This window comes from Mesocricetus auratus, unplaced genomic scaffold (assembly GCF_017639785.1).
Source record: "Mesocricetus auratus isolate SY011 unplaced genomic scaffold, BCM_Maur_2.0 Super-Scaffold_100691, whole genome shotgun sequence".
NCBI classification, from domain to species: Eukaryota; Metazoa; Chordata; class Mammalia; order Rodentia; family Cricetidae; genus Mesocricetus; species Mesocricetus auratus.
In genome coordinates, this window is record NW_024429267.1 from 52934081 (window position 1) to 52957187 (window position 23107).

Here is a 23107-nt window from a genome sequence, read left to right on the forward strand (position 1 = left end):
TGCACTCCTGTTCCTCAGCAGAGGGAATGGTGCCTGGGCACAAGAGTCATTCTTTAGATATCATCTGAGTGAATGAATGGATGAGTGTGTGAATGAATGGATGACCGACTATGTCCTTGGAGAAAGCAGGATAAAGAAGTCAGATTTGACGGCATCTGTGCACAGAGATTAACATCCTTGACTCTGTTAACTGGGATCTGGGGGCGGGGAAGAGGACTGTCAGTAAAATGCTTGCCTAGCAAACACAGGGACCTGGATTTCATTAAAAGAAAGCAAAATTAAAGAACCCAGGTGTGGCAGCACATGCCTGTCATTCCAGAGGAGGTGGAGGCAGGTGCATACCTGGGGAGGCTGACTGGTCAATCTGGCCTACTTGGCTTGGCGAGTTCTAGGGAAATGAGACATCCTGTCTCAAAAAAAAAGTGGACATTGCCTGAGAACAGCACCAGAGGCTGGCCTCTGGAGTTCTCTTTCCCTGTCTCCCTCTCCCCCCCCCCTCTCTTTATCTCGCTGTCTCTCTCACACACACATGCACACAAACATATGCACACAAGCTCTCTCACAGATACATATGCACACACACACACACTCAGTAATTCATCAAGGGAGACAGGAGAACTCAGAGATGCAGACTTTCAGAAGTGAGGTCCCTCAGGAGTACCACCCTGCCTCCTCCAGTGCTCTGAAGGGCTGTGCCTCCAGTGTGGGAGGTGCAGAAGGACTCTGATCCCCCATATGCTACTCTGGGCATTCATTTTCCCTGTCCCCCACCAGTGAGGCTGACTCTCCCAGGAAGGGGAAGACCTGTGGCCACAGGGCTCCCGGCTCCATGGCTGTCCGACCCCTGGAACCCGGTTTTCTCATCTGTTCAGGGAGGCCGACTGGCATGCCCCAAATGCTATTTTGGGGGATCCGGTGCACTGATGGATGAAGCCACTGCCTTGGTGATGCTGCCCGTGGTTCCTCCAGGCTGTTCTTAACCTGGACCAAACCGGCTTCCTCTCCAGAACACTCCTTACTCCCTATGATGGTCTGTGGAGCACTGTGGTGGAACTACGTGCTAAAGGAAGCTCAGACTCGGCGTCAGAAGGAACTCTATCGTCTGTGTACAATGTCTACCTGGTAACACTGAGGGTAACATCCCCAGGGATGGGCTGTGTGCCTCTCCCTCCCCTGGGCTGCTCTGCACGGAGTCCAGGCTGACTGTGAGAGGAGCATGACAATGGGACGCCCAAGCCACACTGCTCAAGACTGGGTCTCACCCTCACCGTCCTTCCTATCTTGGCATCCACTGACTTAGCCTGGCCTGAACATCTGGCCCCCGTCTCCCTCTGCTGTGCCCTTTAACAGTCGTTACTCTACATGAAGAGCCCCTGACTACAGGGCGCCCATGCCACAGCGTTGGTCCCAGAGTGTTGCTTGCAAGAGGAGCTGGGGCAGGAAGGGAGCTTGCAGTGAGAGCCCCAGGGTGAGCACGCAGCATGGAGATGGGACCTGAGAAGGAAAAGGGACACGCCCCCGCCATCATCATGGCATGCACTTGTAATCTCAGTACTGGAAGACAGGGCAGGGGCAGGGGCAGGTGGATCCCTGGGGCTCACTGGCCACCCAGCCTAGCCAACTCAGACAGGCCCAAGTTCAGCGAGGCTCCATCTCAGAAAGCCAAGTGGAGAAGAAGTACTGCGGAAGATACTAGAGCTTGGCTTCCTGCCTCCACAGGTGCACAGGCACGCTAGCACTCATGCACACACAAATCTGACACTTTTAGAAGAGGTCGATGTATTCTCAGTCAGGGACATGCCGCCCGACGTCACAAGTTCAAGTCTAGTGATGCACGCGAGGGTGGATACGGCCAGAGTGGAGACTGGAGAACCGGGAGTGGGAAGCTACCATCAGAAAGAGGATCGCCAGGAGGGGCTCCGTCCAGTTCCTGCCTGTTTTTACCTCAGAGGTTGTAAATGGTTTTTCTAAGATGAGCTGACGAAAACAGATCCTGGTTCTTTCCACAGGGAAACTTGTTTATCCCGGAGCTTTTTTTAGAACCCATAAAAGTTGGTGAGCTTGGCTCTTCCTCATACGCCTCGATTCTTCCTCACTCAGCAAATATCAACAGGAAAGGGCTCTCGTCAGTGAGGACAACGAAAGCAGAACAGGCCAGAGCCTTAGGCTGACTGCCTTGTTAGAGCTGGACACCAGACACAATCTCAGGGGCTGTTTATAGAAGCACACCCCCCAGAGCATGGGAGAGGACACCACTAGTCAGGTACATTGACTCTGGCGGGGACAGCATTGTCTTTGACAGGACTCCTATCAATCTACAGAGCCATGTTGTAGTCCTCGAATCTTCCAAACAGAAAATGATTTACAATGGCTGGTAGTTGATTAAACAAATTCAACTGTGAGGAAAACACACACACACGCACACACACACACAACTTTTAGAAGTGTGGAAGAAGACCCCTTAGGCAGGAAACCAGGAGAGAATTGTGCCAGCCAGATAGGAATCACCATCTCCACAGAGGCCAGAGAAATAGATGGCAGTGACTCAATTGTGGATGAGGAAGAGGTGACCTAGATCCTCCTGGGGGTTTTGGGGAGTCAAACATTTTCTGCAAGGGATGAAGACTCAGAACCAGTAACAGGTCCAGTTGGAAAGGCCTTGGACAATGAGTCAGCAAGTTTAAGTCAGTAACCAAAGAGGTCACTATTTGAGCATCAAAATAAGTAATGACATTATTGGACATCCATAGAATGTAAGAAATACCCATTGTCCCCAGATAACATAAATGCACAAATAATGGATAAATACCAAGGGATAGTGAGAGGAAGAACACTCAGGGATTCCCTCAGAGTAAAATATCTACTAATTAACAGAAATATTTGCAAGAGGCAAACATCACAGTGATAATCATTTAAAATGGGAAATTCTTGGTAGATTCCCCAAATTAACAGGTGAGATTACAAACTAGAGTATTTTCCCTGTGTGTGCCCATTACAATTGGAAAATGGCATATCTACCGAGGGGAACCTGGTACTCAGACTTCCCAGCCGACACCAGCAACCCTGCCCTTGGTTCCAAGTGCAGAGAAGTTACCACAGTGTCTGCAGTGTTCTTATTCCAGACATGTCATATCAGTCTAATGGTGAGAAAACACCAGCAACACCCAAGTGGGATCCAGGCTCTGAGGAGCTGGCTTCATCTTCACAAGTGTCAAGGTCATGGAAGACTTTGGAAGCACCTGAGTTAGATCCATGTGAATCCTAACCCAAGTCATCTTCCAGGAAAACATTCCTGGTGACTCGGGAGTACAAGTGAGCACTGCGCCAACCTTAATGTCCTGGCTTTAATACAGTTAGATTGCTTCTTCTCTGTTGCACTTGGGCTAAATTTTAAACTAAATTAAAGGTGGGTGAGAGGGCTGGATTTATGCATTTGTGTTGTTGTGACGGTTGTTTATCTGTTTGTGTGTTTAGGATAGGATCCTTTCTACAGTCCAGGCTGGCCTGTAAGTTACTACATAGCCCAAACTGACCTAGAACTTGCTTCAATCATCCTGCATTAAAATCTTGAGTGTTGGAATTACACATCTAGATCTCTCTGCTAATCTTTTTATTTAATTTTCTGTATATGTGTATGGATGTTTGTGACGGTGTGTATGTAGACTAGAGGTTGACATTGTTCTTTATATTTTTAGACAGGGTCTCTCTCATTCTGAAGCAAACTAATTTGGGTCAACCGCCTGACCATCGAGCCTCAGGCATCCTCCTGTGTCTGTCTCCCCAACACTAGGATTATAGGTACCCTCTACAAAACCCACCTTTTACCTAGGATCTGAACTCATGTCTCACGTTTGTGTGGCAAGACTTTAGCGACTAAACCATCTCCTTAGCTCTCTGTGCTCTTCTTGATGCTATTTTGTAAATCTAATATTATAAAACAAAATTTCAGAAAGAATCAAGCCAAGCTTGACTTCATCTGGACAATAGGATGTACTCATTTTCCAGGTGAGACCTGATGGAAGTTACTGAGTGGAGAATGGGTAATGGAGACAGAATGTAGAAAAACAATCAATCTTTCTTTCTGGCTATCTGGAAGCAGTGCCCCCAAGACAAAACAGAAGTAGAACATTCAAGGGGTGGTCATTCTTACCTATATTGTCAAGGTAAAGGCAATGGCAGCCTCTGTGCTGGCTACTTTTATGTCAACTGGACACAGCTAGAGTCCTTTTGGAAAAAGGGACCTCAAGTGAGAAAATTCCCCCAGCAGACTGATTTGTGGGGTCATCTTTTTGATTAATGATTGGTCTTGGAGGGTCCAGCTTACTGGGGGCAGCTCCCCTCCTGGGTAGGTAGGTTGTCCTGAGAGCTCAAGAAAACAGACTAAGCAAGCCATGGTCTTCATACTGCTGCCCACTTCAGGTTCCTCAGGGGCTTCCTGACTTCCCCAGACATGGACTGTTCATCTGAACGTGTAGGGTGAAATAAATAAAGCATTCCTCCCGCCCCCAGCTTTTGGTCCGTATCTTATCAGAGTGATGGGAACCCTAAGGCAGTCTCTAACAGAGAGGATTGTCGATACACAGCATGCAGAGAAGAGAACGGGAACCTGGGAGAGCTGTGGCGCTCTGCTTAGGGAGAATGCTCAAAGAAAGGGGAGGGAAGGCAACAGGTGACCCTGGGGACCCCTGAGGTTCCCGGAGGAAAGGTAGAGGAGAAGTCTTAGGAGCTAACGATCTTCTTCAATAAGTGTCCCCAGCGTTTTAAAACCCAAACAGACATATCAAGCCACCCTGCTTAGTTTTGTGATAAAGAAGTCATGTCTACAGGAGTAAATATTTACTCAAGCATTTCTGTCAGTCCTGTAAACTCAAATGAGAAGAAGCAACATGCAGATGCTCAACTGACTATTATCCTTTAGGTAAACAGAAGCCATTCTTATTCCTGCTTCTAGTGACCACCTCCCGCAAGATATTAAAACATCTATGGAGACAAAGTAATTCTATGCAGCTGTATGAAGGGGAATGCAAAGTTAATGGGATTTTTCAGTTAGGAACCTTGGCTAGTTAGAATAACACGACATGACCTACTGCCTCCCTGTGTGGAGTCCACTGCTCTGCGAGGAACCCTGAAACCACGCTGGAAACAGACACCATGACATCGTCTAGAATGGGGACCCGCCATCAACTGCACTGTGACCAAGCACGTACCTCCCACCGCATTGCAACGGGATGTCATCTCCCAGAGTACCAGAGCCATGGAGTAGACGTCTGTCTGCTTGAAGGACTCCACGTTTTCCAAATTCATCCTGGATTCTAGAACTTCAGGGGCCATGTATCTTGCTGTTCCCACCTAAAGAAAAAACACACACAGAGAGAATGAAGCTCCTAGTTTAATTTTAATTTTGACGGAATTTGTCACAGGGGACTTGAGCTTGGGCTTCTCATAGGCAGATGATTTTATGTTTGTGTCCAGGGGTTTCATCTTGTACTCTTAGCCAACGTCATACGTGGATATGATGTGTTTTGATCATATTCACTCCCATTATCCTCTCTTATTTGCTGCCCAATTCTTGATAATATGTCCCCTACCCACTTCCATGTCTTTTTTGAACCACCCATTGCATTTTATTAGTGCTGCTCATAAGGCATTGGTGGGGCCTTTCCAGGATCAGAGTCACTAGCAGTGGCTATACCACTAAAGACACATGGCTCCTCTCCCCTCTCTCCCAGCAGTCATTAACTGGCAACAGCTCTTCAGCTCCAGGTATGATATTTTCCTTCTTCTTAGCCTTCCTTCCTTCCTTTCTATCTTCCTTCCTTCTTCCCTCCTTCCTTCCTTCTTTTTTGACACTGTTTCATGCAGCCCAAGCTGGCCCCATGCTCCTTAGCTGGTGATTACCTTGAAGCACTGCCCCTCCATTTGCAGAGTGCTGAGAGTACAGACACATACTGCCACTTTATGTGGGTGCTAGGGATCTAATCCAGGGCTTCAGGCACACTAGGCAAGCACTCTGCTGCCTGAGCTACAGCCCAGCCCTGTACAGATGCTCCCTCTAAGAAAATCATAGGGCTGTTTTAAATGATGAGAATTACACAGGCAGACCCAACACACAGTATTATTTCCTCTCTCTGAAAACTCTTCAAAGACTCTAAACAAAACATGCTCAAACAAGTGTCCCAGCCCAGAGACACGTATGTGAGTGCATATGCCATCCTATCATCCAATATTCTTATAGATAGCCCCCAAGGGCCACATCTATGATATTTTAGATGCTTATATTTTTAAAGGTTTATTTAGTTTTATTTCATGCACCACGTGTGTGGCTGGTGTCTGCAGAGGCCAGAAGAGGACATCAGATCCCTGGGAACTAGAGTTACAGACAGTTGTGAGCTGCTATATGGATGCTAGGAACAAAACCCAGGTCTTCTGGAGGAACCAAGAATCAGAGTCCGTGGAAGGCAGACAGACAGTGAGAGAGGCTATCACTAGGTAATAAAGGTTGTGAACTTCCAAAATGGCTGACTTCTTCCTCACCCTGGTGACCTGGTACAAAATCCTGGCAGCTTAAAACAAAGACCTCCTGGGCTTTGTGTCTCCAGATGGAGAGGGTCACCAAGTTCAAGGCCTGATCAGGACGTGGTGTGTAACATTTGAGGCAATCAGCCATTCTAACTGTCTACAAACTGACCGACCTGAAATCAGGGGAGGAAGACCCTTCCGAGAAGATCAACCCCAGCCTCGAGAAGAGTCTGGATTTTCAGTTTCCTCGTCCCTCTAGGCTCTGCTGCCTTTTCTCTATGTGTCTGCTGCATGTCTGTCTCTTCAATCCAATAAACACCTTTCTTCAATTGCTGACTCTTTCTGACCCTGTTTGCTGCTGTTTGAGATTCTTCCACAGACACCATTCAAGGCCTTTTCCTACCTTTAATTCTTTAACTGCCAGAGAAAAGAAACTTGGTCAAAACCCCTAGTCAAACACTCCCTAAGAGCAGCAAGTGCCCTTAGTTCCTAAGCCATTTGTATTTATATTTGATTTTGCAAATTAAGATTTTTTTCATTCTTGAAATTCTAAAACCCATGGAAAATAATAGCCACCCATATGGGTCACTTCAGGACCATTTAATTTTAATTTACTCCATGGCCCGTATGACATAATTTCATAAATCTCTGCTAAATTAAAGCCTTGTGAAAAGACCAAATCATACCATAATTTCCATGAATGTGATGTGTGGCTGCATTCTGATTATTTAGGCTTGTGATCAATTTTATGATTGACATTAAACAAACAGGAGGTCCACAGGGAAAGGGGAAAGCTATTTCTAAGGGAAGTTTTTCAAATGGAAATGTCTGCTACTGCAGAACATACAAGTTCATCCAATGTCAATCACTGTCCTGTCATACAGAGATCAAATAATGTGCCATTGTTCCAAAGAATAGTTCTTATTGGCATATCTTAGAAGACATTTTTCTTTTTAATGGAGTGCTCTATGAGTCATTGTCCTGACACATTAATTTATGTCTCAGCAAGATGACCTCCACACTGGATGTGCTGCCATGGACAGAGCTCTGGTGACCTCCACACTGCATGTGACACCATGGACAGAGCGCTAGTGACATCCACACTGCATTTGCTGCCATGGACAGAGCATTGGTGACCTCCACACTGCATGTGACACCATGGACAGAGCGCTAGTGACATCCACACTGCATTTGCTGCCATGGACAGAGCATTGGTGACCTCCACACTGCATGTGACACCATGGACAGAGCGCTAGTGACATCCACACTGCATTTGCTGCCATGGACAGAGCATTGGTGACCTCCACACTGCATGTGACACCATGGACAGAGCATTGGTGACCTCCACACTGCATGTGACGCCATGGACGGAGTGCTGACAAGGCAGAAACTTCACAAGCTCGGTTCATTTCGCATTTTGGAGTATGCCCCATTAGTGAGCTGGAGAGAGCAGCAGTGCCCCGGATGGACCCACTGTGTTATCCTGAGCTGTCCCCAGGGAAAGAAATCCTCCAAACATGCCTTCACCAAAGGGTTTCCATTTGGACCTGGGGCAATGCTTCAAAAATGGAATCATCGGGCTGGGAAGATGGTTTAGTCGGCAAAGAGCTTGCCACACAAGCAGGAGGACAGCACTGCAGTCACCAGCATCCAAACCAAAGGTGGTGGTGGTGGCACAGGCTTGTAATTCCACCAGTGTATGTGGGGGGCGGGCAGAGACAGGAGGACTCCTGGAGCTGTCTATCCATCCAGCTTAGCCAAACTGGAAAGCTCCAGTTTCAGTAAGTGGCCTTGTCTCACAGAAAGTAGCAATAGAGGAATATATCTGGGCTCCATACAAATATATATATATATATATATATATTGTGTGTGTGTGTGTGTGTGTGCGCGCGTGCAGGTGCACATATGTGTCAGTGCACACACAGAATTAAAGACAGACAGACCACAAATGGAACTCTTCACTCCTTCAACAAATACTTATTGGTCACCTACACTGCCTGAGGCATTGTGCCGGGTATCTTTGGTAGCCTCCTAAGTGTGGATTTGGAGACTTTGGGTTTGGTCTCCTTCTGGAGTCTAGAAACCAATATAAGCACCGAGACTGGACAGCAGAAAGGGTCTAGAACAACTGTGTGAGAGGAAAAGATAGAGGTAAGATGTTATCAGTTCCTGAAAGAAAGAAAGCCGTTTGCAGAAGGAAGGAGGACAACAGCTGACCGGGAGTTTGAAGACAGGGAGGGACAATGCTATCTGTTAACAGAGGTGCCTGGTCGAAAGACCGTGGGTTATGTATGTTTGGGACTGATGGGGACTAATTATCTAGATTCCCTAAATAAATCCTATAATATAGAGCTCCTTGAGACAAGAGGGTGAGTGGGGGATCAAGAGGGAAGTTGAAAATAGCCAAGTTATGTTGTCAGCCTGGGCTGACATACATGTGTATGTGTGACACACATGCCCAGTAGAGTTTTATTAAGATGTAAAGAAGAATAAGAAGATGGCATCTACAGGAAAATGGGTGGATCTGGAGAACACCATGTTAAGTGAAATAAGCCAGGCTCAGGAAGACATATCGAGTGTTGTCTATCCTGTGTGAAATTTACAAGATGGGAAGAAAATGGAAGTAAGGGGAGGGGGGGCGGAGGCTTATTAGAGATATGGAAGGAGAGGGGGGGCAGGGAAGAAAAGGGATAATAGGAAGATGTTCTTCCAAGGCATCGTTTGAAGTTCTCTATATGCATGGATGGAAATGTCATAACAAAGCCCATTACTTTGTAGAACATATATAGCGTGCTGATGAGTTTATAAATGAGGGCTCAATGGATCAAGTGTTTGCTGCATAAGCATGAGGATCTGAGTTCAGATCTCCAATACCCAGGCAAGAGCCAGGCACACTGTCTTACTTCTGTAATCCCAGTGCCTCTGGGTTGGAGTGGGATTGAGAGACTATGACTCCAGAGTTCACTGGCCCACCAGTCTAACCAATCAGTGAATTCTGGGTTCAGTAAGAGGCTCTGCCTCAAAAAACAAGGTGGAAAGTAATGAAGAAAGACATCTGATGTCAACCTCTGGTCTCCATACAGGTATGCTTGGGTAAGTGAACACACACACACACACACACACACACACACACACACACACCTAATTTAAAAATTACAGAAAGGCAGAGGTGAGACCAGGTATGAGGTCAGGGGCTGGAACATGAGCTCTCACTCACTCACCTGCCCACTGTTGGCCAAGTCATCCACAGACAGAGTGGGGTCCAAGCGCAAGGACAGCCCAAAGTCACACAGGCAACAGGTCAAATCATTCTTCACGAGGATGTTAGAGCTCTTGAGGTCTCTGTGAACGATGGGCATCTTGGGTCTCCCACACGGGGTGTGGTCACTGTGGAGATGAGCGATGCCCCTGGCCAGGGAGCTGCCCAGCTTCCGCAGGTCCTCCCAGCTGATGACATGCCTTGTAAGGTATTCCTGCAGGTTGCCTTTGGCATGGAACGCCGTGATCAGCCAGTACTGCTTGCCCAGCTCTGTCTTCCGCTCCTCAGCCGTCAGGAACTGCAGGATATTCTCGTGTTTCAGGTTGATGTCGGAGAAGATGTCCTTCTCCGTTTTCCAGGAAGTGTACTCCTCATAGGGGAAGATCTTGACGGCCACGGTCTCAAACTGCTCTGAAGTGTTCTGCTTCAGCTTGGCCTTGTAGACCTCTGCAAAGCGGCCCTTCCCCACCAGTGTGTCCAGCTCAATGGGCAGCAGTTCCGTGTTGTGATTGATGTTGTTGGCACACGTAGAGCTGATGTCTGATCGGTCATCCTCCAGGATGATGGCGCAGTTGTCACTGAACTCCATGAGCTTCCGTGACTTGCTGCTTTCCCAGGATGGGCTCAGCTTCTGTTGCCGATGGACACGATAGCAGTAGAAGATGACGATCACAGCTATGGCGATTCCCAGCGGAGGCAGGAGGCTGACGCCGGTCACTTGGATAATGACCAGGAACAGGTCAGGACTGCTGGTGGTATATTCTGATATAGAGACAAGGCAGGAGAGATTGATTAGGTTTGGGAGGCGTGAGCCACTAGGAAGCAAATCTACAACCATGAACTGTGTTCATGGATACTAGCTAGTGATTCTTAGAGTGATGCTACACACTGGCACACCATCCATGCCCTCCCCACGGTGAAACCACCACAGTAGATACGATCCGAGGGGAACTGGGGCGATGGCTCAGTCGGTAAGGTACCTGCCTTGCAAGCATGAGGACCTGTGCTAAACCTCCAGAACCCATGTAAAAATGCACATGCTTGTAAGTCCAGGTTTGGGGAAATGGAGTCAGATGGATCTCTGAGGCTCACTTGTCAGTCAGTCCAGACAATTCAGTGAGTCTTATGTTAAGTGAGAGACCCTGTCCCTAAAAGGGTACATGTCACTCCTAAGAAATCCACTAGCATCCACATGTACACATTTGCATACTTGTGTACCTTGCAGACATAAATACATGTATGTGAGCATGCACACATGTGCACACACACATGTGCACACACACACACACACACATGCACTCATGCACATACACAGATATCGAGTTGACATAAGGTAAAAGGCGTCCCAGAGAACACTTCCGTGCCTTTCCTTATCACTCAGACACAGAGCTGATGCCAGAGTGGCCTGGATGTGAAGCAGAGCAGGTGGGAGCCGGGAAGGAGCAAAAACAACCCTTGTCTGAGGTCATCCGCATCCACATCTCCTGCTCTTCAAACTTCAGCCTAAACGCCACTCTCCAAGAAAAGTCGGGAGATTTGTAATTATTCAACCAATAATACTTAGCTACTTCAGTTATTGGGGCCAGGGGAGCAGTGAGTATTCAAGCCAGGTAGCTAGGAAGACGACTAAGGAGTCTCAAAGGGAACTTGGGACCTAACTGGCATTTGACACAGTCACTTAAGAGACATTGCAGGGAGTTAAGGGAAGGGAGAATGGGCAGAAATGGTTCCATATGACTCCACCTTTTAATGAAATGTTTGTTGAACCCACTGACTAAACTCCAAGGCCAGAATCCTACCACTCAAAATTAAAGTACTGAAACTTTAGGATTCCAGAAAGTTGGTGGGGGGAATAACACAGTTCTCTGAAAGAGATACACTAATGCACTTTGAAAACAGGAAAAAAAGGAGGACTGGAGAGGTGTTTCAGTGGTTAAGAACACTTGCTGTTCTTGCAGAGGACCTGGATTCAGTTCCCAACACCCACGTGGCAATTTCCAAGGTCCCTAACTTTAGTTCCAGGGGGTCTGGCACCCTCTTCTGTCCTTCATTGGCAACATGTATACACAATAAAAGAAAACTAGATCTTCAAAATATAGGGAAAGATATATAATTGGTAATGAAGCATTCAAAACATAAATTCCTTAAGACTATTTTATGTCTTAAGTGCATGTAAGTGTGTGTGTGTCTGTGTGTGTGTGTGTGTGTGTCCGCAGAGGTCAAATACGGTATCAGATCACTTGGAGCTGGAGTTATAGGGTAATTTGAGCTATCCAATGTGGCAGTGGTGATGACAGACTATGACAGTTCATACACACACACACACACACAAAACAATTCCTTGATGGCAAAATTAAAGATAGAGATGAGATATTACTTAGGGGTCACAGCAAATCAGAGCCTGTATCCCTGCTCCCTGTGGACATATTTGCAAGGGAAGGCTTGCTTGTCTCAGCTCTCTACATGAGACCCCTTACCATAACACTATTTGGCCAGCCTGGTCTACAAAGTGAGTTCCAGGACAGCCAGGACTGTGTAGATAGAGAAACCCCATCTCAAAAAAAAAACAAAACAAAAGCCAAACAACTGTTTGGTCCATTGGCCAAATGGTCCTCTCAGGGCTATGGAAACGCGGCATGGGCAATGGTCAGGTCATCTGGTACCACAGGGATATACTGGCAACCAACAGAGGCCAGGTCACTTCCATGAATTCCTATGTGTGTGCTGTTAGATGAATCCTGCCTTATGTTCTAAGGCAGGCAGATTTAGTCAGTTTCTGTACAGTCTCGTGATCAGGACAGCCCCACACTCTCAATAGTTGTTAAACAGAGGAGGTGGGGAAGGGGAGAGGAGCCTTCTGTGGATGCTCTCAATAGAGACCTTCCTGCAATAAAGGTCAGCTCTGCTCCACAAAGCCAGAAATATTTACTATCTGGTACTATTTTTATAGAAAAAAAGCAGCACCCTATCCTATAAATGTCATTTTTAGTACCCTGTAATACACTGGGAGGATTAGGAGAGACTTTATTTTTGGTCTATTGTGAATATTCGTTTCCTCATATAAGAAAATACGATCCAGAATTTTAACTATGACCTGTGTCTCCAATGCATTGCACGAACTGTTCATTTGCTACTGATCAGTTTATAATTACTTACAGGAAAGTTCCTCCTTGCTCATTTCTATGTCTTCTAAGTCTGAGGCAAGCATCCAAACTGAAATTAATATGTGGCGTTGACTGCAGAAGGTTCTAGAAATCCCCTGGTTTAAGGTTAGAAACCAAAGCTTCACTTTCCCCTACAGTTTCCTGTGACCTTTTCTTTCTTTTTTTTTTCCCCTCCAACCTACACATAAAGTTGCACGTGTGTGGAGTGATTGGATAACATCTGTCAATCTAGAAACTTCAAAGAGGAGGCAAAGGGAGTCACAATAACAATTTAGGCCGGAAGGAAGCTTTGGGATGTGGCTGGATCTAAACAAGAGCCGCCCAGGCACGCCACCACGCTGGCCTCTGGCTTCTCTATTGGAGTTGCAGGTGGGCACACACAGGGGTCTCCGTGGCCCAGAAAGCCACAGAATGTGTTTCTCCCTGCCAACCCTCAAAACAAGTGAGAACCCCAAACTGAGCACAGGCCACGTGTCGGCTGGGCTCACGGGACTTACATAATTCTTATACTTAATTGCAAGAGAACTAACTCTGCAGGGTACAAATGGCTATTATTTTAAGACCCAAGTCCCAGAGGGGAAAGCCGAAGTTCCGAGTGTTTAATTTCCTAAGATTGACTCCGGCAATAAGCAAGCTAATGCTTGCAACAAGCTCTATTGGAACAGAGCTCTAAGCCTTGTGCTACAGTGTCTCTAAATGTCACATCCGTGACACTGGTCAGAGCCCATGAAGAATGGCTTTAAGTAACCTTTCAATTTGGTACAGTGCCTGTCTTTATTGGAGGCTACAGCAAGTACATGGTGACTGTCTGCTCACTGATACAAATCATTGATTTGTCCTTCTATGTGTCTGACTGCCTGCATGAATGCATGCACACCACATGCATGCCTGGTGCCCAAGGAAGCCAGAAGAAAGTGTTGAATCCCCCTGGAACTAGAGTTAGGGACCATTGTGAACCCTCATAAGGGTGCTTGGTCCTCTGTAAGAGCAGCCGAGCTCTTAACAGCTGAGCCACTCCGTCATTTCCGGGGTAGGGCGTCTAAAGGGCCACACCACCAGCATGGAGACTATTTCTCGTTCTCAAATCTGAACCACAGTGGGTAACTACCCCTAAGTAGGCATTTTTTTTCCTGCTAGGATAAAAGGCTCTAGCATGAGAGAGAACTCAGCAGCCTGCCACAGGGCCTCATACATACGGTGACTCAAGTTATACTTGTGAAACTAGTATGACTAGTTTGCATGGAAAGGTTTTTATACAACATAAAATTAGAGATGGCTCTGGATAGAATTTCTTGAAGGGTCATTTCTTTAAATGAGGCTCTATTTTTATATTAGCAAATATTATCAGCCTGGGCTCCATTGAATTTAATGAGCAAAGGGCCTCAGCTTCTCTCACCTTTAACTACAATGTATCATTTGGTTTTTACAAGGTAACTATTTAGTATTCCATTAGTATGTGTGTGCACCTGCACGAATACATGCGCACCATGTGTGTACGGTGCGCAGGGAGGCCAGAAGAGAGCACTGGCTGCTCGGAACTGGAGTTACAGATGGCTGTGAGCCGCTGTGTGGGTGCCCACATACAAGCCCAGGTCCTACACAAGAGCGGTAAGTGCTCTTGGCTGCCGAGGCATCCCTCCAGCCCCACACTAAGGACTCTGAATCATCCCTGAGTGTTTCTGTACCCAGGATTATGTCACCAGTAGAAATCACCGACATGTTCACACCACATTATACCTGGAAGAGACACCTTGACAAATGGATGCTTTACTTATCACTTAGACATCTCGGGTTTTCTTCCTCTTCAGATCTGCTGTTAGATCCTGCCTGAGCATCGTTATAGAAATACGTATTCATCTATAAAATATGAGGTCACTGCATTTCAGCCCGGCAGCATCTCACTCGTGTTTACAAGTCTCTCTGAGCAATTCCACAGGCTTCATCTGACTGCAATTAGTCCGTAGTGCACATACATCAAAAACAAACTGCCCTTGGAAAAGGGAAGGTATCCGAGTACTGGCCTCTCTGACAGTGTTCCTACAGCAGGTTTAAGACTGGTCCATCACCCTGGGGTGTGGGTAGCAGATGGCACAGGTAGATAGCTGTGCCTGGGTTGGTGCATGACTTTCCATATAAGCATTTGGGGCCTCTGCTAATGGCCTTGCTGAGTCTGGGAAGGAGCTCTGTGCTGCAGCGGGCAGCCCTCCGTGATTCTCAGGAAAGACAAGCGGCACACGGTGAGCTTTGGCAGGCAGGGTACTAAGCGACTCATCCACAAGCATTGCATTGCTTTACTTGCAACAGTTCCAAATCAGGTTCTGCTTTTTCCATGAGCAGCCCACGGAATACTTAGTGAAGGTCCCTACAGCACCTCCCCCGGGTAGGCGCTGAGTGAATAAATGAGTACTGTCAAGTTTGAAGTCCTAATTAAGGTAGTGACTTGGGACAGGATGCCTTTCCTTTCCACGGTGTGTCTCATTCTATCTCCATTTCCTTCTTGGACGATTTCACACATATCCTGTGGCTCCAGATGATAGCAGTGACATGCCGAAATCTTTGTACTTAGAGACTTAGGGACATCTCTCCAAGGATCTCTCTGGATGTCATGTAATGTTCATGAACATACACACCAGGTCACCAGGGTGAGCAGAAAGCTGCCACCCACGTCCCTTTCAAATATACAGTTACATCAATGAATTTTCACTCCAGACACCTTCATTGGAATTGCTCAACTACTTTTAAATATTAACACAAGAGTCCATCTTTCAGATTCATCTGTGTTCATCAGGTTTTTATCAAGACACAAATAACAATCCATTTGGAATTTTTGCTTGTTTTAGTTTTTACTTTAGTATTTGAGACAATACTAAACTCTGTCTCACACAACTCAGGCTAGCCTCAAATTCTCTGAATAGCTGGAGATGACCTTGAACTTCTGATCCTCTGGCCTCACCTCCAGAATGGTAGCATTGCAGGCATGCGCCACCATACCCAATCTTTGTGGTGCTGGAGGTTGAACCCAAGGCCTCGGGCCATGGTAAACAAGCCTTCTGCGAACTGAGCAACCCCTCAGTCCTCCACATAGAATGTTTTTGTCACCTTATTTGTTTTTACTAAGTCACTTTTACTTAAAAGCATTAGAGACTTTCAGTTTTAAGTTCTTTTAGTCATTAGATGTGGGCATGACAGAGGACATAAGGAGTCTGGGAGTCACTTGTTTTCATCTCTTCTCTCTCTCTCTCTCTGTGTGTGTGTGTGTGTGTGTGTGTGTGTGTGTGTGTGTGTGTGTGTGTGTATACATGGCTTGACTGGAAAATAAGTTGTTTACTCTCCAATCAATGTACAGAAGAGAGCACCATGGCATTATCCCCTAAGTTCTTTTTTGTCAGTTTGTATAATTTTATGGCATATTAATCTTTATCTTTTAAGGCAAAACTAAAGAGAATTAAAAAAATTATCTTCCAAAACTATTTTACTTTTTGAACTCTGAAACTGACAAATTATTCCTCATTTTCAGCTAGATCTCTCTCTCTCTCTCTCTCTCTCTCTCTCTCTCTCTCTCTCTCTCTCTCTACACACACACACACACACACACACACACACACACACACAGCAGAAAGCTTAAGATGACCTTGCGGGCTCTGTGCTAGGGAGGCTGTAAGATGGAGTAGAGGAACAAGGACTGCACAGTGACTCAGGCCTGGAATTACGTGTCCCGGGCACATCTCCATCCTCTTAATTTCTTATCCCTAACATGGGACAATAACGTGGAAAGAGGGCTCAGAGTATCAAGCGGGATTTCCTATTGGGCACTTCTTGGCAAGCGATGGGAATAAAAAAAAGAAGCCAGAACAAATTTAAGATGTTCCTCTCGGGGCTGGAGAGATGGCTCAGAGGTTAAGAGCACTGACTGCTCTTCCAGGGGTTCTGAGTTCAATTCCCAGCAACCACATGGTGGTTCACAACCATCTACAATTCAATCTGGTGTCCTCTTCTGGCATGTAGGCAGAACACTGTATATGTAATAAATAAATAAATCTTAAAAAAAAAAGATGCTCCTCTCAAGGTGTGGTGGCCAGCTTCCACTATCTGCTTGGTGAAACTATGGCCACCTGGGGGAGAGATTTCAACAGGGGATTGTCGAGGGAGTGTTGGTCTACAGGCATGCCAACTGTTGTGGGAAGCCCCAGTCCACTATGGACAGCATCATTCTCTAGGCAGGTGGTCCTGAACCGTAGGAGAGCAGAGAGAAGGAGCTGAGCACCAGCAATCCAGCCAGGAGCACACATGCACTCACTCCCCTCCCTCTTGTGGACATGATGCAGCCAGCAGTCTCAAACTCCTGAGTTCCTTCTTTCCCCTCCACAATAGACTGGAACCTGGAACTATGAGTCAAATAAAACTGTTCTCCCACAAGTTGCCTTTTGTTGGGTATTTTGTCACCGAAACAGAAATGACACTAGAACACAAGGGTATCTGAAACAACACATTTAGCTCAGGAACAACACTTGGCCTCTGTAAATTATCATTCTGACTGTCCTCTGCCTTCTCCCTCTCTTTTCAGCCCAATAAAACACAAATGCAGAAAGCACATAAAACAGGTATCAAGATCAGTGAAGTGTTGTAAGGCAAACAATCTTAAAACCACCAGCCTGGTAGTAAAGCATGTTTGCCAGGCACCCCAAAAGCCTCTTCATGACCCCCAGCTGGCCTTCAGACAACTGCCTTTCTTTTCCCTCAAAAAGCAACTCCTCCTCCTCATGCCTCAAGCTGGAACTTGTTTGAGATTTTTGTTTCTTTGTTTGTTTTTTTATGGTTTCATCAAAGAGTGTGTGTGCATTTCTCACATTACTAGCAGGTTTGAGTGCATGTTGCAGAATTTCTATTTTTGAGGAATTATAATGATTCTGATTTTATTATAAAACCATTCCAAGCCTAACAAAACATCTAATCACATATAATTGAGAAGAAATTACAAGACAAATTCTGAAAGTATCTTCATGTATTATTTTCATTTATTTACTTATTCATTTCAAGACAGGGTTTCTCTGTGTAGCCCTTGCTGTCCTGGAACTCGCTCTATAGACCAGGCTGGCCTCAAATTCAGAGATCCACCTGCCTCTGTCTCACGAGTACTAAGATTAGAGGTATGCACCACCATGCCTGGCTGAAAGTGTCTTTATTTTTTTAAAAAATGCTCTGGTCTTGTCCTAGTCAGTTTTTATTATCAACTTGACACAATCTAGTAATTCCTGGGAACAGGAAACTCAGTTGAGGAACTTCCCAGATCAGTTTGGCCCGTCGCAATGTCTGTTAGGGACTGTCTTGACTGATGACAGATGTGGGAGGGCCCAGCCCATTGTGGGCAGCACCATCCCTAGGTAGGTGCAGCTGGGCTGCATGAGACAGCTAAGCATGACGTAGAGAACTAGCAAGCAAGCCCTGCCACTCCACGGGCTCTGCTTAGTTTCTGCTTGGGCTCCTGCACTGGCTTAACCTCAGTGGTGAACTGTGGCCTGGAAGGATAAGCCAAATCAACCTTCTCCTCCCCAAGTTCTTTCGGTTATGGTATTTACTACACATCAGAAATCAAACCAGAGTAGTCCTGCCCAATTCACTTATGTATTTCCGTCTAAGTATCTCTATGTATATATTCATGTGTGTATGTATGCATACATATACACACACTCATAGATGTATTTATCTGTGTGTGTGTGTGTGTATATATATATATATATTGTGTGTGTGTGTGTAAGTAAGGTAACTAAGTAGGCAGGTAGGTAGGTAGATAGATAATAGAAAGACATGTAGATAGGTAGGTAGATAGACAAGGAAAAAGAAAGGGAGGGAGGGAAGGAAAGAGAGAGAGACAGAGACAGACAGACAGGGAGAGAGAGAGAGAGAGAGAGAGAGAGAGAGAGAGAGAGAGAGAGAGAGAGAGAGAGAGAGAGAGAGAGAGAGAGAGCAAAACCAGCTGTGGTGATGTATATTTATTTGACAATTCTAGAGTTCGCATATTTTGCTGCCATCACCTGGATCTTTAAGCATCTTATTGTCGTGGGGAGAATCTCTTGATACCTTGCCCTTCAAAGAGAGGTCCCCAGGCCAGCAGCATGAGTGCACGTCACCAAGGAGCTCACTGGAAAGCAGAGTCTTTGCCCCTGTTCTGAGTGCACATTTGAGTGTTCCCTGAGTGGCTCATTTGCACCTTGAAGTTTCAGAAGTCCCTTTTGCAAAGCTAGAGTAGGTTTCTTGGCATTCTGCCAAAGAGGATGCATTCCTAAAGCTAAGTTTCTTAGTGGCATCGTTGGCAAAGTGCTGGCACAATTGTATTCAGACTGGCCAACAGGAAAACAATGCACAAGCACATTCCAGTCAATTAGCCCGCAGAGGAGTGTGGAATGAGATAGGATTCCCCATTCATCGTCTCCACGAAAAGCAAACACATGCGAGCAAACAATTAAAAACGCGTTTAATTAAACATCAGGAGAGTAAGCTGGCTGGAGACACAGGACAACTTCAACTGGCACCATGGTGACAGAGCTGCTAAGCATTCTGGGTAGATTGTGAGAATATTTCTCTTCCTGTAATGAGGGAATAGGCTGCCTCTCTGTGTGCTTTGTTTTAAGCCCTCCTGCAAATACCTCAAAGTTAAGCCACCCCCCAGCTCCCCTCCCTACTCAACAGTCTCCTTTGCAAGGGTTTCTTCTTGACTTTACTTTGAAAAAAGTTCAGTCCAATGCAACAGCGTCTTCTGGCTTACTCTTGGGAGGTAAAGCCTCAAGGTAGGAGCCACAACAGAGAGGCCCACCATTTTAGCCACAATTGGCACAAAGCTGAAACGCTGGGATACGCAAAGTCACTCTTCATGGGTGCTGGGGAGATGCCTCACTCAGTAATGTGCTTGCCTCATAAGCCGGAAGACCTGACTTCAACCCTCAGAACCCACGTTTACAAAGCTGGGAATGTTGGTCTCTGCTTGCAATCCCAGCACTAGGGCGCCAGCAACAAGTGGGTCCCCGCGGTTCACTGACCAGCCAGCCTAGCCTACTTGGTGAACCGCAGGCCAGTAAGAGAGCTGACTTCAAAAAGAAAAGATGGACAGTGTATGAGGAATGACATCTGATGTTGTTTTCTGAGCTCTATTCATGCACGCGCACACACACACACACACACCTTTATAGAGTCTAATATGGCCTCTCTCTGCAGCATGATCTTTGGGTCAGAGTAGCAAGAAGTTAGGGAATTGAGAAAAGAGGCATTCTCCAGGGCACAGCTTAAAACTTTGAACTGTTAGCCTTTGGGCCAGAGAACCTCAAACAGCTTGTCATTATACAGTTAAACACCAAGCAAGGCCAGCCTGAGGACCAGAGCTATAAGGTTGAAGCCGAGCCCATGGAAAGGGCAGCTGATCACGGACCTGAAGCTAAGAGGCAACCTGACAACAGCAGATATCCCCCACTACCTACAGCACGCACGCCTAGGTTAGTAAAAGCCTTCTACTAACCACACAGTTAATTCCAACGGTGATAGAGCATGCCTACTTCCTCCCTGGCTAGTCCACCGTGTTTATGTCCAGAAGGTCGCATCATCCCGACTCTATGTGACCCCTTGTTATGGCTAACACTGTCAACTTGGCAGGCTCTACAATCACCTACAAGACAAACACTGAGCATGTTTGTGGGGTGGTTTCTGGACTGGGCTAGCTGAGGTGGGCAGAGCCAAGCTGACCTTAGGAAGCGCACTTCTGTGGGCTGGGGCCCTGGACCTAATGCAAAGGAGGAAGTGAGCTGAGCACTGGTGGCTGTCTCTTTCTGCTTCTTGACCAGGATGTACTGTGTCCCAGCTGCCTTGAACTCTGGCCCTGCCATTATTTTCCTGGTTGCCAGTCTTCTACCTGTGCTTGGGAATCCTGAACGCAGAGATGCATTGACCCTGATACTTCATGCTCTAACCCAGATGTTCTCAACCTATGGGTCACAGGGTCACATACCAGATATTCTGCACATCAGATATTACATTGCGATTCATAACAGTAGCAGAACTACAGTTATGAAGTAGCAATGAGAATAATTTTATGGCCGGGGGTCACCACAACATGAGGCACTGTATTAAAGGGCTACAGCATTAGGAAGGTTGAGAACCACTGCCATAAACTGTGTACCCTGCCTTGGTCCTTGTCATCAGACTTCTCATTAACACTCTTAAAGACTGTTCTAAAGCCACAGATGCCTGTCTTCCTCAGACCCAGGGACCTCACTGAACTAATTTCTTGCAGTTAGTTGAAAACATAATCCTGATCTTCTCAAGATTGGCCAACCTAGATGTGAGGCTTGTTTGCTTTCTCCTTAGTCTTAAACTGAATTGCTCTCCAGTCAAAGTTTATATATGACCTGAGACTCCTTCAGCTCTGTGTCACCACTCAAGTGACAGCATGGCCTTCTGGGAGACAACTCCACCAGTTTTAATCCATAATTTTCTTCTTTTGTAACAATTTTTCCCAACCATCTTTCTACACCCATTTCTCTTTTTTTTTTCTTTCTTAAATTCTGTATTTAGCCCAGAAAGCAAATATGCCTTGATCTCTCTCAAAACAGATGCATAGCTGGAAAGCAGTGTTGTGAGGGTTGCATGCACAATCCAATGGCAATGTGTAGCCAGAGGCTCCGGTTGCCGGGGTGCCACTAACGCTGGAATGGGACTGGGGTGCGGCTCGGGTGGCAGAGTGCTTGCCTGACTTCATCCCAGCACCCCAAACACAGGGCTTGGCGGAGCACATCTGCTGTTTCAGCTTTGAGAAGCTGAGGCAGGGGAAAGTTTGAGGTCTGAACTAGGAGTACAGTCCAGCTGGCAGAGGACTTGCCTGGCATTCAAGGGCTGGATCCAGAGCAGACCAGTGACTGGCCATGGTGGTGCAATCTAAGCATGGCCTGCAATCTAAGCATGTATGAAGCAGAGGCAGGAGGATAGGTGGTTCAAAGTCATCCTCAACTATGTAAAAGACTGAAAGCCAGCCTGGGGCATCTGAGACTCTGTCTCAAAATAAAACAAACAGAACAAAACAGAACTCATATAGAAAACCCTGAACTTCTTTTTTCTAAGAAGCCAGTTGTCCAGTGCTGTGGCCGGGCAGCCTCAACACTGGTGTTCTGGTGGGGGAGAGCAGCATGGTGTTCCGGGGGAGAGGGGGGGAGTGCTTCTAAACTTCTCTCACTGGAAAGTCACTGGGACCCAGTAACGCATGCAAGGCACCTGGCGCACACAGAATGGGCTGACTGGATGGTGGAGAAGCACCGCCGTTAAGGATGCAACGGGCCCGGAGGGAACCAGCTGGCTGAGATGTACCGCTAGCAAAGTTAAACACAGACAGGAAACCACATGTCTGATACTGTTTAGAAGAAAAAAAGAAAGAAAGAAAAAAATCACTTGTCTTCCTGCCAGAGTGAGGCTCACAAACCAAAAGGCTGTTTTAGTTTAAAGAAATCTACAGCCATGAGAGAGGAAGGACTCAAGCACTGTGGTTAGGCGTCCTTGCTCTCCCCCTCCTCTGGGCATCTCGGGTTAGCCTATGCGTGTCTCCATGACAACTGCTAAAGCTTGCACGCAGACTGAAGCCAGCAGGACTCACAGCGGGGTAGTGCAATGGTCTGTACCCCTATAGAATCGTGAAGGTTCTACTTGGAGTCAGATGTGGTTTGGAAAGTCCTGGTTTCTTTTTCTTTCCTTAAAAATAATTACTTAGTGTGTGTGTGTGTGTGTGTGTGTGTGTGTGTGTGTGTGTGTGTGTGTGTGTGTTGCATGTGTGTGTTCATGATTGCATGTGGGGAGCATGTGCATATGGAGGCCCAAGGCAGATGTTTACATGTGTGCGGAGGGGCACATATGTGTGAGTGCCCATGCATGTAAAGGCCTAAGGTAGACAGACGTGTGCATGTGTGTGGACAGGCACATACGTGTCAGTGAAGACCCCAGGTGGATGTCGGAAATGACCCTCTATCACTCATCCACCTTATGCGTGAGGCAGGGTCTCCCAGTTTAACCTGGAGCTTGCTAACATGGCTTGTCTCAAATGAATGACTCATCAGACAATTAAAGAGAAAAGGATTATCTTTCCAGGCATGGTGGTTGGTGGTACATGCTTTTAGCTCCAGCCCTCTGGAAGCAG

General features: G+C 46.5%; 1 protein-coding gene across 2 annotated transcripts in view; it reads right to left on the bottom strand.

Annotated features, from left to right (window-relative positions):
* Nucleotides 1–23107, bottom strand: part of Tgfbr2 (transforming growth factor beta receptor 2) — an 89873-nt gene that overhangs the window by 13060 nt on the left and 53706 nt on the right. For both annotated transcript variants that reach the window (XM_013117089.3, XM_005075040.4), the window contains 2 exons: nucleotides 9741–10540; nucleotides 5208–5349 (listed from right to left, as the gene is read on the bottom strand). In XM_013117089.3, the coding sequence (XP_012972543.1) occupies nucleotides 5208–5349; nucleotides 9741–10540 (942 nt within the window). The remainder of the gene's footprint in view (nucleotides 1–5207; nucleotides 5350–9740; nucleotides 10541–23107) is intronic.